Genomic DNA, 13,928 nt, shown 5'->3' with positions numbered 1-13,928 from the left:
TGTCATGATGAGGCGAGAGACCGGTCGCTGTTCGAGAGGTTTTTCGAGTCCCTAAAGACTTATGCCGCTTCGGGCGAGGAGCTGGCTTTGTCCGACAAGGCATGGATAGCGCCCCAAACTTGGTCTTCCGAACTAGCGGCTTCGCCGAAATTTAAAATTATAGATTTCTATGGCTAAGTGAGAGTGTTCAAGCATTATAGTCCGATTGCCTGGTTCGTTGTGCTGAGCGCCTCCCTCGAAGGACCCAACTATGAGAAAAAGAGCGCTCAGGTTTATCCCGAACACCCCAGCACTAGTGGCATGGGGGCAGAAGCCGACGACTGGCCATCTCTCAATTTTGTGATAAACGGCTGCACAGAAAGTAATATTTTAAATTCAATAAGCATTGCTTAGCGCATATGAACAAGTTTTCAGCGCACAGGATAAACACGCGTGAGTTCATTCAAAAATCACATCCTTGGTACATTCATCCGCCACAAGGCGGACACCTGCAAGAACATCCTTGTAGTAGTTCTCGGGCTTGCGATGCTCCTTCCCCGGCGGCGGCCCGTCCTTCACAAGCTTCTCACCGTCAAGCTTACCCCAGTGCACCTTTGCACGGGCAAGGGCCCGACGGGCACCTTCGATGCAGACGGAGCGCTTGATGACCTCGAGCCTCGGATAGGCCTCCACCAGCCGATGCACCAGCCCGAAATAGCTCCCAGGCAGGGCCTCTTCGGTCCATAGCCGAACTATGAGGCCTTTCATGGCCTGTTCGGCTGCCTTGTGGAGCTCGACCAGCTGTTTCAGCTGGTCGCTCAAGCGCACAGGGTGTCCGGCCTCAGAATACTGAGACCAGAACACCTTCTCCGTCGAGCTGCCCTCTTCAGCTCGGTAGAATGCGGCGGCGTCGGATACGCTGCGGGGAAGATCTCCGAATGCCCCTGGAGAGCTCCGGATTCGGGTAAGTAACAAGTAGTTTACTTTTATATTTCTGCTTTGCATAAAGAATGCCTTACCCGCTGCTATCTTCCTCATCTCCTCCAACTCTTGGAGAGCCTTCTGGGCTTCGGCCTTGGCAGAATTGGCAGTCTCAAGGGCTGTCGCGAGCTCGGCTTCTTGCGCCTTGGATTCAAGCTCCAAACTCTCATGTTTTTTCATGAGAGCCTGAAGCTCTTGCTGCACCTCGCCGACCTGAGCCCCAAGTCTGTCTCGCTCGGTGCGCTCCGCGGCCGTTTTCTTTTCGGCCTCAGACAGCGCCTGCTTAAGGGTCACCACCTCAGTCGTAGCCCCTACAATAAGCAGTACAATCCTGTTATTTTTTTTTGCAATCACGCCTTTTTATAGGCACTTTTTCTGTAAGGTATTTCTTACCTTCTTTCTCCTCGAGCCGCCGCTTGGCAAAGCCGAGATCTTGCTCGGTCCGCTCGAGGTCCTGCTTCAGGACACCCACCTCCGCAGTCAGTGCGGCGGTGGATAGCAGCGAAGCCTGCATACGCATATTGACTCTTTTTTTGTTAGACTCCTGCGAAATTTAATAGATCCTCTATTCGGCTACACCCAGTTGTTGATTCCCGCAACCTTCCTGCTGCTTGCTTCTCAGATCGACTACACCCAGTACAACTACACCGACCCAATCTGCGCTCCCAACGACGACGACAACAGCCGGACCGGCACGGTGGGCTGCGTGGCCGTCGACGCCTCGGGCGGCCTGGCGTCGGCGACCTCCACGGGCGGGCCGGTGAGATGGCCGGCAGGATCGGCGACACCCCGGTCATCGGCGCCGGCACCTACGCCAACGCCCTCTGCGCCGTGTCCACCACGGGCAAGGGCGAGGACATCATAAGGCACACCGTGGCGCGCGACGTGGTGGCGGTGATGGAGCACCGGGGCCTCTCGCTGGAGGAGGCCGCCGCGCGCGTCGTGGCCGGCGTGCCCCGGGGCTCCGTGGGGCTCGTGGCCGTGTCGGCCGCCGGGGAGGTCACCATGCCCTACAACACCACGGGGATGTTCAAGGCGTGCGCGACCGAGGACGGCTACTCCGAGGTTGCCATATGGCCTGCATGATCCTGACTGAGCTAGCGTTGGAGAATCAACTGGCTGATTATGTGTGTCTGTCTTGTTTCTCTAGTGCCTGCTGCAGGTGCGGATCTCTGCTTTGGTAGTTGCCACTACGAGGCAAAGAACTCCATCAGTTTGATGTTTCTGTTTCTGTTGTAAGGATTTAGCTAATTTGGTATGAAAATTATTGAAAGTTTGTGTTATCATTGAAGGAACCGGAGCTAGGCCCTATTCTTTGGACGAGACTTGCCTGCTCCCCCGAGGTGTGCCCATCCGTGCTCCCGTGTATGTGGCTGATTTGATTGGAACAAAATAAGGCCCGGTCAAAAGTGTGTCAAATAGTACAAAAGTGTGTCCATAGAAGATGTACTTACTCCCTCTGTTCCAAAATAAGCTTGTGGTCTTGGTTCAAATTTGAACTAAAACCATAACACTAGGAACGGAAGGAATATAAACAAAGAGCCTCCAACCGACACACAAATCATCAAATTCTTTCTCTTGTCATATGTTTAGAACCTTGTTCTACTACTTTCCAGAAAACTAGCGAATTTATTTTTTCGCTGATAACTACCAAATCAGGGATTGGCTGTTTTAAAAAACCTCAAATCCTCTTTGTTAAAAAATTAAACATGTTTGGCCACTGGAAACCAAAGAATCGTGTTAGTGGAAATTTTCAAACATCTCTGAAAATCAATTTAATATAAGCAGAACACTCCGTACCAAAGTTATCTAGATCTGCATAAAGAATGAATGAGTCAGAAAATAATAAATTGTTTTGTGTACTCTGTTGGAATCAAAAGCAAAAAATAAGCTTGACCGCGAACAAAAACTTTACAATGTAGCATATCAAAACTATTCACAGAGCTCCTGTTCAAAATATTAGGATACTAACCCAACCCTGGAAAAATTGAGTCAATACTGACTTTTTAGAGCTAGGTAGTCAAGCAATGTAGGAGAAATAGCAAGGGAACATAGCATGATAAAATGCACTCATGGAGAAATAAGTTATTCTTGAATTAAAAAAGTTAAGATAAAAGCACTATATCCAACTGCAAATTTGATACTACACATGCTGATCTAGATAAAAACAAACAAACTGAAATTAGCTTCTATATTATTTCAACAAATAGGATTTAGAATGGAATCCACCAAGAAATCCTAAAGTAACCTTGGGCATGTCTACAAAGAACCGCAAAACCTGTAGACATAGCCTGGCTTCACAAATGTTTCAGATTAATCACCATCAAGTCATATGTAATCACATACAGAGAGAGAGGGAGAGAACTGCAAATAATGTGTAACCAAAATGAAAGGAAAACTTCAATCACAAATCATTCAAAAATACGTAATTTTCTATCATAAAAAATCTTACAAATACTACTATAAAGGTGTTGAATTGCATATTAGAAAGTCTTAGCTCTACCTGAAAGCACCTCCTAAACCCCTATCCAAGCAGACCAACCAAACTCACTGCAAAATAAGTTGAACCACAAATTAAATCGTCATATATATAAACTTAAAGGAAAGTAAATTTGAGCAAACCAACGCACAAAAAATCTGGATGGTGGATGATAGAACCTCCCGTGCAATATTGTGATGAACTTTTCAATCTGCACATCCATACATGTTAGACTTTGTACATGACCACGAAACACATGCCAATCAGTAAAACATCTAAAAGTAATTAAGCTGCATTTACAGTACATATCAGGCCCGTACAACAAAGATCTGTACAAATATACAATGGGAAGTTGGGAACAGCCTCCTGCATTTACAGTGAGTATGCATCTTTTCCACTAAAAAACACACATATGCGTTCAGGTCAACAATACAAACTTAAATATCTGGACAGATATACTATGGGACGACCTCATCCTTCTGCTCTTACCTTGGATCCGGTAGACATGTACATGGTTGGCATCAGTCTGAATCAATCACGCCATCGAACTACCCTTGGGGGGCGGCGCCCTCGCCCTTCCTAGTGACAGCTACTCCAACTGGAAATCGGGGTTTCTACCAAGCTAAATAAAAAAACACGATTCAAATCTGAGGAGATGGAGAGCTCGCACCTCTGATGCATGTGGGATTGAAGGAGGACGCTGACGGTGGCACGTCTGGTTCCCCGGGAGGTAGGTTCGACGCCATGGCGCCTGGTTTGGGCCAGCATGTCCAAGCACGCGGCGCTCCTGGGGCTTCCAGAGGGAGGCAGCGCGTAGGTCTTATTATTCACGACCAGGAAGGTTTGGCCGGCGGCGGCGCAATATGGGAAGTATGGCACAGATAAAGAAGGGAGGAGAAGAATTGGAAGACTACCCTAGATAAAGAGGGAAATGAAAGGAACGACCAGACCAAGAGGCAGGAATCAGTGCGACAGTGGAAAAGTCAGACGTTTCGTTTCGTTGTAGAAGAAAAAAAGGAATTGCCTTGTGCAGAATTAAAGGCGTGTTGGATGGCCAGTAAAGCTGGTCATAGTGAGGAGTAACTTAGACTAGCGTTATATGCGACATTAGTTTAAGTTACTACCTTCATAATACAAAGTAACATACTAGTAGTATCATAGATGACTTCATTTATTAGCTCACAGACTCATCTAGTCTTGGAAAGTGTTATGTTACAGTAACATATTATGTTACCACCTCTCATTAATTACTTGCTACATAAGTAAAAATTTCTCGAAGTGCGCTATGTTACGGACGAGGATTTAGAGCTCTCGGGTGCTCCGCACCCCTACGTACAATACCAGGAACAAAAATACCGAGAAATTTGATTTTTTTTTTTGGGATTTTGGGATATCAAACATGGGTTCCTGATGCACTTCCGTCTGAAATTTGGTGAAAAAATACCAGGAAACGTATTTGTAGCAAAGAAGACAAAAAATTCCTATGTATAGCAAAACACCGTTTGGGTACATTTTTTCCGGGTAGTAATTCCTTCGCCACGAATACGTTTTTGGGTATATTTTCGCGAAATTTCACACGGAAGTAGATTGGGAAACCAGGTTTGACATCCCGAAAATTTCGATTTTTTTGATTTTCTGAGAATTTTTTATGGATATTTTTCGTGTAGGGGTGCGGAGCACCCGAGAGCTCCTGTGTATTTTCCGCTATGTTACTAGCTAAGTTACTCCCACTATGACTAGACTAAGCCTGCAGCGACAACATTTAGCGGTGACGTGGCTTCACCATAGGTGAGGTAAATCAGAAGAATTGCTGACATGGCTAGATGATGATGTGGACGGGTTTCATGCTGAGAGAATAGGAAGAAGTGGGGAGCAACTTCTTAAAAATGGTAGATTCAGTATACAACTTTTATATGTCAATTTCTCCACGAATAGGACAATCCTGTAAGATCGTAAGCGTTCCTACTCCCTCGAGGGGAGCCGCGTTCAGTTTATATTGATGTTGGCCGAAGCCTGCCTTGGCGTACAAGGTGAAAGAGATACAAGAGTTTGAATAGAACAAGAGATAAGGGAAGAGGTTGAGATTACAATGACATATTCTAACACCCTTCCTTAATCTCAAGCATCCTAAATTAAGACTACTCTTGAACTCTTCAAATGGTCTTGCTGGTAATGCCTTTATAAAACCATCTGCCACTTGATCCTTGGAGGGGATAAACCGTATCTCAAGTTTTTTTGCCGCAACTCTTTCTCGCACAAAGTGAAAAACAATTTTTATGTGCTTTGTCCTTGTATGAAACACTGGATTTGCAGACAAGTATGTTGCTCCTAAGTTATCACACCATAAACATGAGATACGATTTTTCTTTATCCCCAATTCCTTAAGAAGTGATTCAACTCAAATGATTTCAGCAGTTGCATTTGCCAAAGACTTGTATTCAGCTTCTGTGCTTGACCGTGACACAGTGGCTTGCTTTCTAGCACTCCAAGAAATAAGATTAGACCCAAAGAATACTGCAAAGCCTCCACTTGACCTTCTGTCATCACTACATCATGCCCAGTTAGCATCAGGAAATGCACTCACAAGAGAGGAATTAGACCGTTTGAAATGAAGTCATGCACCCATAGTATGCTTCACATATCTTACAATCCTCTTGACAGCTGACCAATGTGGAGAAGTAGGATGAATGTAGATATTGACAAACCTTGTTGACAACAAATGAGATATCTGGATGTGTGAGAGTTAGATATTGTAATGCTCCCACAATACTCCTATACCTTGTGCTCTCCTCCTCTTGAAGTGGCTCACCTTCATATGCTGAGAGTTTTTCTAAGGAAGACAAATGTGTAGGCACTGGCTTGCAATTCTTCATTCCCATGCGAGACAGAAGCTCAACAATGTATTTTTCCTGATTCAACACAATACCATCTTGAGTTTTCTTGACTTCAATACCTAGGAAGAAATGCAAATCACCTAGGTCCTTCAAGGCAAACTCTGAACTCAAATCGTGTAGGAGAGCATTAGTAGCATTTTGTGAAGAACTTGCAACTATGATGTCATCAACATATATAAGCACAAAAATGACTACCCCTGCCTTGTCATAAATAAACAAGGATGTATCAGCCTTGGAAGCAATGAAGCCAAGATATTTTAACTGTAGGCTCAATCTGGAGTACCATGCTCTGGGTGCTTGTTTTAAACCATAGAGTGCTTTGTCAAGCTTGCAAACATAATGTGGTAGTGAGGGAGTCCTGGATAGGGGGTGTTCGGGTAGCCGGACTATACCTTCAGCCGGACTCTAGGACTATGAAGATACAAGATTGAAGACTTCGTCCCGTGTCCGGATGGGACTTTCCTTGGCGTGGAAGGCAAGCTTGGCGATGCGAATATTCAAGATCTCCTACCATTGTAACCGACTCTGTGTAACCCTAACCCTATCCGGTGTCTATATAAACCGGAGGGTTGTAGTCCGTAGGACATCAACTCCATATACAACAATCATACCATAGGCTAGCTTCTAGGGTTTAGCCTCCTTGATCTCATGGTAGATCTACTCTTGTACTACCCATATCATCAATATTAATCAAGCAGGAGTAGGGTATTACCTCCATCGAGAGGGCCCGAACCTGGGTAAAAACATCGTGTCCCTTGTCTCCTGTTACCATCCGGCCTTGACGCACAGTTCGGGACCCCCTACCCGAGATCCGCCGGTTTTGACACTGACATTGGTGCTTTCATTGAGAGTTCCTCTGTGTCGTCGCCTTCAGGCCTGATGGCTCCTTTGATCATCAACAACGATGCGGTCCAGGGTGAGACTTTTCTCTCCGGACAGATCTTCGTCTTCGGCGGCTTCGCACTGCGGGCCAATTCGCTTGGCCACCCGGAGCAGATCGAAAGCTACGCCCCTGGCCATCAAGTCAGGTTTGGAAGCTTAAACTACACGGCTGACATCCGCAGAGACTTGATCTTTGACGGGTTCGAGCCACGGCCAAGCGCGCCGCACTATCTCGAGGGGCATGATCTAGCTCTGCCTCTGGACAGTGTCCTGGAGGCCGCACACACACCGATTCCGACCCCTAACTCGGAGCCTATTGCGCCAATCGAGGATGAGCGGTTGGACGTCACCTCGGGGGATGCGATCTCAAAGGCGATCGAGCCGAGCGCCAGCCCCGCACTCTGCATGACCCGTGACTCCGAGGATCCGGACTCCTCCCCGGACTCCGAACCCCCCGCGCCCCTGCCAATCGAATCCGATTGAGCGCCGATAATGGAGTTCACCATCGCGGACATCTTTCAGCACTCGCCTTTTGGCGACATGCTGAATTCTCTCAAGTCTCTCTCTTTATCAGGAGAGCCCTGGCCAGATTACGGTCAGCGAGGATGGGATACGGACGATGAAGAAGTTCAAAGCCCACCCACCACCCACTTTGTAGCCACTGTCGACGATTTAACCGACATGCTTGACTTCGGCTCCGAAGACATCGACGGTATGAACGACGATGTAGGAGACGAACAGGAACCAGCACCTGTAGGGCGCTGGAAGGCCACCTCGTCATATGACATATATATGGTGGATACTCCAAAAGATGGAGATGGCGATGGAATAGCGGGGGATGACACCTCCAAGAAATAGCCAAAGCGCCGGCATCAGCGGCGCCGCTCTAAATCCCGCCAAAGCAAAAATGGTGATTCCAGCACGGGAGATAATATTACCCCGGATAGCACCGAAGAACACCCACCCCAGCAAGATTTGGCACAGGAAGATGGAGAAGCCAGCCCTCATGAGAGAGCGGCAGACCGAGAGGTCGAGGATGATAACTATATGCCTCCCTCCGAAGCCGAGGCAAGCCTCGATGACACGTATTCGTCGTACCATCAGACCCCGCCGAACAAGAACGTTTCAAACGCAGGCTTTTAGCCACGGCAAGCAGCCTCGAGAAAAAGCAGCAACAGCTTAGAGCCGACCAAGATTTGCTAGCTGACAGATGGACTGAAGTCCTTGCGACCGAAGAGTATGAATTCGAACGCCCCTCCAAGAGTTACCCAAAGCGCAGGCCGCTACCCCGATCAAAGGAGGAAGCACCTACATCACCAGCGCACGACATGACAGACCGGCCACCTCGCGGCCGCGATAGAGAGGCCTCTCGGCCCTCCGCCCAAGCCATGTCTCGACGCCGCTCAACTAAGGCACGGGAAAATGCGCCAGACCTGCGAGACGTATTGAAGGATAAGGCAAGACAAACAAGATCGATCTACGGATCGCGTAGGCGCCCTACGGCACATGACGATGATCTTCACTGCGGATACAACAAATCCGGCCGGGCCGAACACAATAGACATAGCTCTTCCGAGCTGCGTCGTGATATAGCCCAGTACAGAGGCGCCGCACACCCGCTATGCTTCACAGATGAAGTAATGGATCATAAAATCCTAGAGGGTTTCAAACCCGTAAACATTGAATCATACGCTGGCACAACAGATCCGGCGGTATGGATCGAGGATTATCTCCTTCACATCCACATGGCACGCGGCGATGATCTACACGCCATCAAATACCTCCCGCTCAAACTTAAAGGACCAGCCCGGCATTGGCTTAATAGCTTGCCAGCAGACTCAATCGGTTCTTGGGAGGACCTGGAAGCCGCATTCCTCGACAACTTCCAGGGCACTTACGTGCGACCACCGGATGCCGACGACTTTAGCCACATAATTCAGCAGCCAGAGGAATCAGCCAGGCAATTCTGGACACGGTTCCTAACAAAGAAAAACCAGATAGTCGACTGTCCGGACGCAGAGGCCCTAGCAGCCTTCAAGCATAACATCCGCGACGAGTGGCTTGCCCGGCACCTGGGACAGGAAAAGCCGAAATCTACGGCAGCCCTCACGACACTCATGACCCGCTTTTGCGCGGGAGAAGACAGCTGGCTAGCTCGCAGTAACAACTTATCAAAGAACCCTGGTAATTCGGATACCAAGGACAAAAGTGGCAGGACACGTCGGAATAAGCAAAAACGCCGCGTCAGCAGTGACAGCAACAAAGACACGACAGTCAATGCCGGATTCAGAGGCTATAAATACGGTCAGCGGAAAAAGCCATTCAAAAAGAATACTCAGGGCCCGTCCAGTTTGGATCAAATACTCGACCGCTTGTGCCAGATACATGGCACCCCCGAAAGGCCAGCAATCACACTAACAGGGATTGTTGGGTGTTCAAGCAGGCAGGCAAGTTAAGAGCCGAAAACAAAGACAAGGGGCTGCACAGCGACGACGAGGAGGAGCCCAGGCCGCCGAACAACAATGGACAGAAGGGCTTTCCCCCACAAGTGCGGACGGTGAACATGATATACGCAACCCACATTCCCAAGAGGGAGCGGAAGCGTGCGCTACGGGACGTATACGCGATGGAGCCAGTCGCCCCAAAGTTCAACCCATGGTCCTCCTGCCCGATCACTTTTGATCGAAGGGACCATCCCACTAGCATCCGTCATGGCGGCTTCGCCGCATTGGTTCTCGACCCAATCATCGACGGATTTCATCTCACAAGAGTCCTCATGGACGGTGGCAGTGGCCTGAACCTGCTTTACCAGGATACAGTGCGGAAAATGGGCATAGATCCCTCAAGGATTAGGCCCACAAAAACGACCTTTAAAGGCGTTATACCAGGTATAGAAGCCAACTGTACATGCTCAGTAACACTTGACGTGGTCTTCGGATCCCCGGACGATTTTCGAAGCGAAGAGTTAATCTTCGATATAGTCCCGTTTCGCAGTGGCTATCACGCCCTGCTCGGACGAACCGCATTCGCAAAGTTCAACGCGGTGCCGCACTACGCATATATCAAGCTCAAGATGCCAGGCCCTCGAGGAGTAATCACGGTCAACGGAAACACCGAACGCTCCCTCCGTATGGAGGAGCACACGTCGGCTCTCGCAGCGGAAGTACAAAGTAGCCTTCTTAGGCAATTCTCCAGTCCGGCCGTTAAAAAGCCAGACACTGCCAAGCGCGCCCGGAGTAACCCACAGCAGGACCGCCTGGCACGCTCTGAGCAAGCGTAGCAATGCGGCCCCAACCCCAGCTCTCGCGACATAGCGAAACCAGTGCCTCGCGTACATAACTACGCCCTTGACATACCATGGGAACAGGGGAAGGGGCACAATAACGGCACGCCCAAAATACGGCTTAAAACGTACTAGGGGCTGCCAGATTCTTTTGTTAATTTTTTCTTACTTTCAGGACTCCATACTTCGGACGACCTGTTCGGCAATTCGACTGCCGCACAAATGATGCAAGATCCAGGGAGGCAGCCAACCCATGCCGCATTATGGAACTCCCAGGTGGTCTCTGTTACGAGCAGTATACCCATTTTGAATACAATTCCGCGGCCTGCCCCTGGTCAGGACATGTTAAATAGTCCAATATCTTTTTGCTTATCGCACTATTTGTATCGTTCGGCTTTGATAAATAGCCCCTCTATAAACAATGCATAGCTTTTTGTCTATTTTTTGCATTATCCTCTTTTCACATATATGTTTATTAAATGACATGATGGCACCCGTACACCATGGTACGGCGAACACGCCAGGGGCTTCAGTACCCCTCATTATGGTGTGAGAAGTCCGTACACTTTCACAAGTGCGGCACCCCGAACTTATAGCACTATATGCATCGGCTCCGAATCATGATTTGGGTCAATAGTTGGGTTTGCCCGGCTCCTATGTTTTGGTGCCTTACGTTCCGCTATATCGGCTAAGGTAGCACTAGGAGAACCACTGCGATTGTGCCCCGGTTCAGCTGGGTTAAGCACCTCAGTGGAGAAAGCTAAAACTGACTGTCATGATGAGGCGAGAGACCGGTCGCTATTCGAGAGGTTTTTCGAGTCCCTAAAGACTTATGCCGCTTCGGGCGAGGAGCTGGCTTTGTCCGGCCAAGGCATGGATAGCGCCCCAAACTCGGTCTTCCGAACTAGGGGCTTCGCCGAAATTTAAAATTATAGAGTTCTATGGCTAAGTGAGAGTGTTCAAGCATTATAGTCCGATTGCCTGGTTCGTTGTGCTGAGCGCCTCCCTCGAAGGACCCAACTATGAGAAAAAGAGCGCTCAGGTTTATCCCGAACACCCCAACACTAGTGGCATGGGGGCAGAAGCCGACGACTGGCCATCTCTCAATTTTTTGATAAACGGCTGCACAGAAAGTAATATTTTAAATTCAATAAGCATTGCTTAGCGCATATGAACAAGTTTTCAGCGCACAGGATAAACACGAGCGAGTTCATTCAAAAATCACATCCTTGGTACATTCATCCACCACAAGGCGGGCACCTGCAAGAACATCCTTGTAGTAGTTCTCGGGCTTGCGATGCTCCTTCCCCGGCGGCGGCCCGTCCTTCACAAGCTTCTCACCGTCAAGCTTACCCTAGTGCACCTTTGCACGGGCAAGGGCCCGACGGGCACCTTCGATGCAGATGGAGCGCTTGATGACCTCGAGCCTCGGATAGGCCTCCACCAGCCGACGCACCAGCCCGAAATAGCTCCCAGGCAGGGCCTCTCCGGTCCATAGCCGAACTATGAGGCCTTTCATGGCCTGTTCGGCTGCCTTGTGGAGCTCGACCAGCTGTTTCAGCTGGTCGCTCAAGCGCACAGGGTGTCCGGCCTCAGAATACTGAGACCAGAACACCTTCTCCGTCGAGCTGCCCTCTTCAGCTCGGTAGAATGCGGCGGCGTCGGATACGCTGCGGGGAAGATCTGCGAATGCCCCTGGAGAGCTCCGGATTCGGGTAAGTAACAAGTAGTTTACTTTTATATTTCTGCTTTGCAAAAAGAATGCCTTACCCGCTGCTAGCTTCCTGATCTCCTCCAACTCTTGGAGAGCCTTCTGGGCTTCGGCCTTGGCAGAATTGGCAGTCTCAAGGGCCGTCGCGAGCTCGGCTGCTTGCGCCTTGGATTCAAGCTCCAAACTCTCATGTTTTTTCATGAGAGCCTGAAGCTCTTGCTGCACCTCACCGACCTGAGCCCCAAGTCTGTCTCGCTCGGTGCGCTCCGCGGCCGTTTTCTTTTCGGCCTTAGATAGCGCCTGCTTAAGGGTCACCACCTCAGTCGTGGCCCCTACAATAAGCAGTACAATCCTGTTATTTTTTTTGCAATCACGCCTTTGTATAGGCACTTTTTCTGTAAGGTATTTCTTACCTTCTTTCTCCTCGAGCCGCCGCTTGGCAAAGCCGAGCTCTTGCTCGGTCCGCTCGAGGTCCTGCTTCAGGACACCCACCTCCGCAGTTAGTGCGGCGGTGGATAGCAGCGAAGCCTGCATACGCATATTGACTCTTTTTTTGTTAGACTCCTGCGAAATTTAATAGATCCTCTATTCGGCTACACCCAGTTGTTGATTCCCGCAACCTTCCTGCTGCTTGCTTCTCAGATCGACTACACCCAGTACAACTACACCGACCCAATCTGCGCTCCCAACGACGACGACAACAGCCGGACCGGCACGGTGGGCTGCGTGGCCGTCGACGCCTCGGGCGGCCTGGCGTCGGCGACCTCCACGGGCGGGCTGGTGAACAAGATGGCCGGCAGGATCGGCGACACCCTGGTCATCGGCGCCGGCACCTACGCCAACGCCCTCTGCGCCGTGTCCACCACGGGCAAGGGCGAGGACATCATCAGGCACACCGTGGCGCGCGACGTGGTGGCGGTGATGGAGCACCGGGGCCTCTCGCTGGAGGAGGCCGCCGCGCGCGTCGTGGCCGGCGTGCCCCGGGGCTCCGTGGGGCTCGTGGCCGTGTCGGCCGCCGGGGAGGTCACCATGCCCTACAACACCACGGGGATGTTCAGGGCGTGCGCCACCGAGGACGGCTACTCCGAGGTTGCCATATGGCCTGCATGATCCTGACTGAGCTAGCGTTGGAGAATCAACTGGCTGATTATGTGTGTCTGTCTTGTTTCTCTAGTGCCTGCTGCAGGTGCAGATCTCTGCTTTGTTAGTTGCCACTACGAGGCAAAGAACTCCATCAGTTTGATGTTTCTGTTTCTGTTGTAAGGATTTAGCTAATTTGGTATGAAAATTATTGAAAGTTTGTGTTATCATTGAAGGAACCGGAGCTAGGCCCTATTCTTTGGACGAGACTTGCCTGCTCCCCTGAGGTGCGCCCATCCGTGCACCCGTGTATGTGGCTTGATTTGATTGGAACAAAATAAGGCCCGGTCAAAAGTGTGTCAAATAGTACAAAAGTGTGTCCATAGAAGATGTACTTACTCCCTCTATTCCAAAATAAGCTTGTGGTCTTGGTTCAAATTTGAACTAAAACCATAACACTAGGAACGGAAGGAATATAAACAAAGAGCCTCCAACCGACACACAAATCATCAAATTCTTTGTCTTGTCATATGTTTAGAACCTTGTTCTACTACTTTCCAGAAAACTAGCGAATTTATTTTTTCGCTGATAACTACCAAATCAGGGATTGGCTGTTTTAAAAAACCTCAAATCCTCTTT

General features: G+C 49.4%; 1 protein-coding gene and 1 pseudogene across 1 annotated transcript; both read left to right on the top strand.

The window, feature by feature from the left end:
* The window catches only part of LOC123056715 (isoaspartyl peptidase/L-asparaginase-like), a 41,846-nt pseudogene extending 39,800 nt beyond the window's left edge, over positions 1 to 2,046 (top strand).
* Positions 2,047 to 4,183: 2,137 nt separating this feature from the next.
* LOC123056714 (isoaspartyl peptidase/L-asparaginase-like) lies at positions 4,184 to 13,393 on the top strand. Its single transcript, XM_044480011.1, has 2 exons — positions 4,184 to 4,280; positions 12,790 to 13,393. The coding sequence occupies exons 1-2, from the start codon at positions 4,184 to 4,186 to the stop codon at positions 13,317 to 13,319; spliced, it is 627 nt and encodes a 208-aa protein (XP_044335946.1). The 3' UTR covers positions 13,320 to 13,393.
* Positions 13,394 to 13,928: the final 535 nt, after the last annotated feature.

Source organism: Triticum aestivum, chromosome 3A (assembly GCF_018294505.1).
Source record: "Triticum aestivum cultivar Chinese Spring chromosome 3A, IWGSC CS RefSeq v2.1, whole genome shotgun sequence".
In the NCBI taxonomy this organism is placed as follows: Eukaryota; Viridiplantae; Streptophyta; class Magnoliopsida; order Poales; family Poaceae; genus Triticum; species Triticum aestivum.
The sequence above is the reverse complement of the archived record's forward strand: the minus strand, read 5'-3'. Positions and strand labels throughout refer to the sequence as shown.

Coding starts and splice junctions, on each gene's coding strand:
- LOC123056714 (XM_044480011.1), top strand. CDS start 4,184: ATGGCGCCTGGTTTGGGCCAGCATGTCCAAGCACGCGGCGCTCCTGGG. Junction 4,281..12,789: donor TATTATTCACGACCAGGAAG/GTTTGGCCGGCG, acceptor GAAATTTAATAG/ATCCTCTATTCGGCTACACC.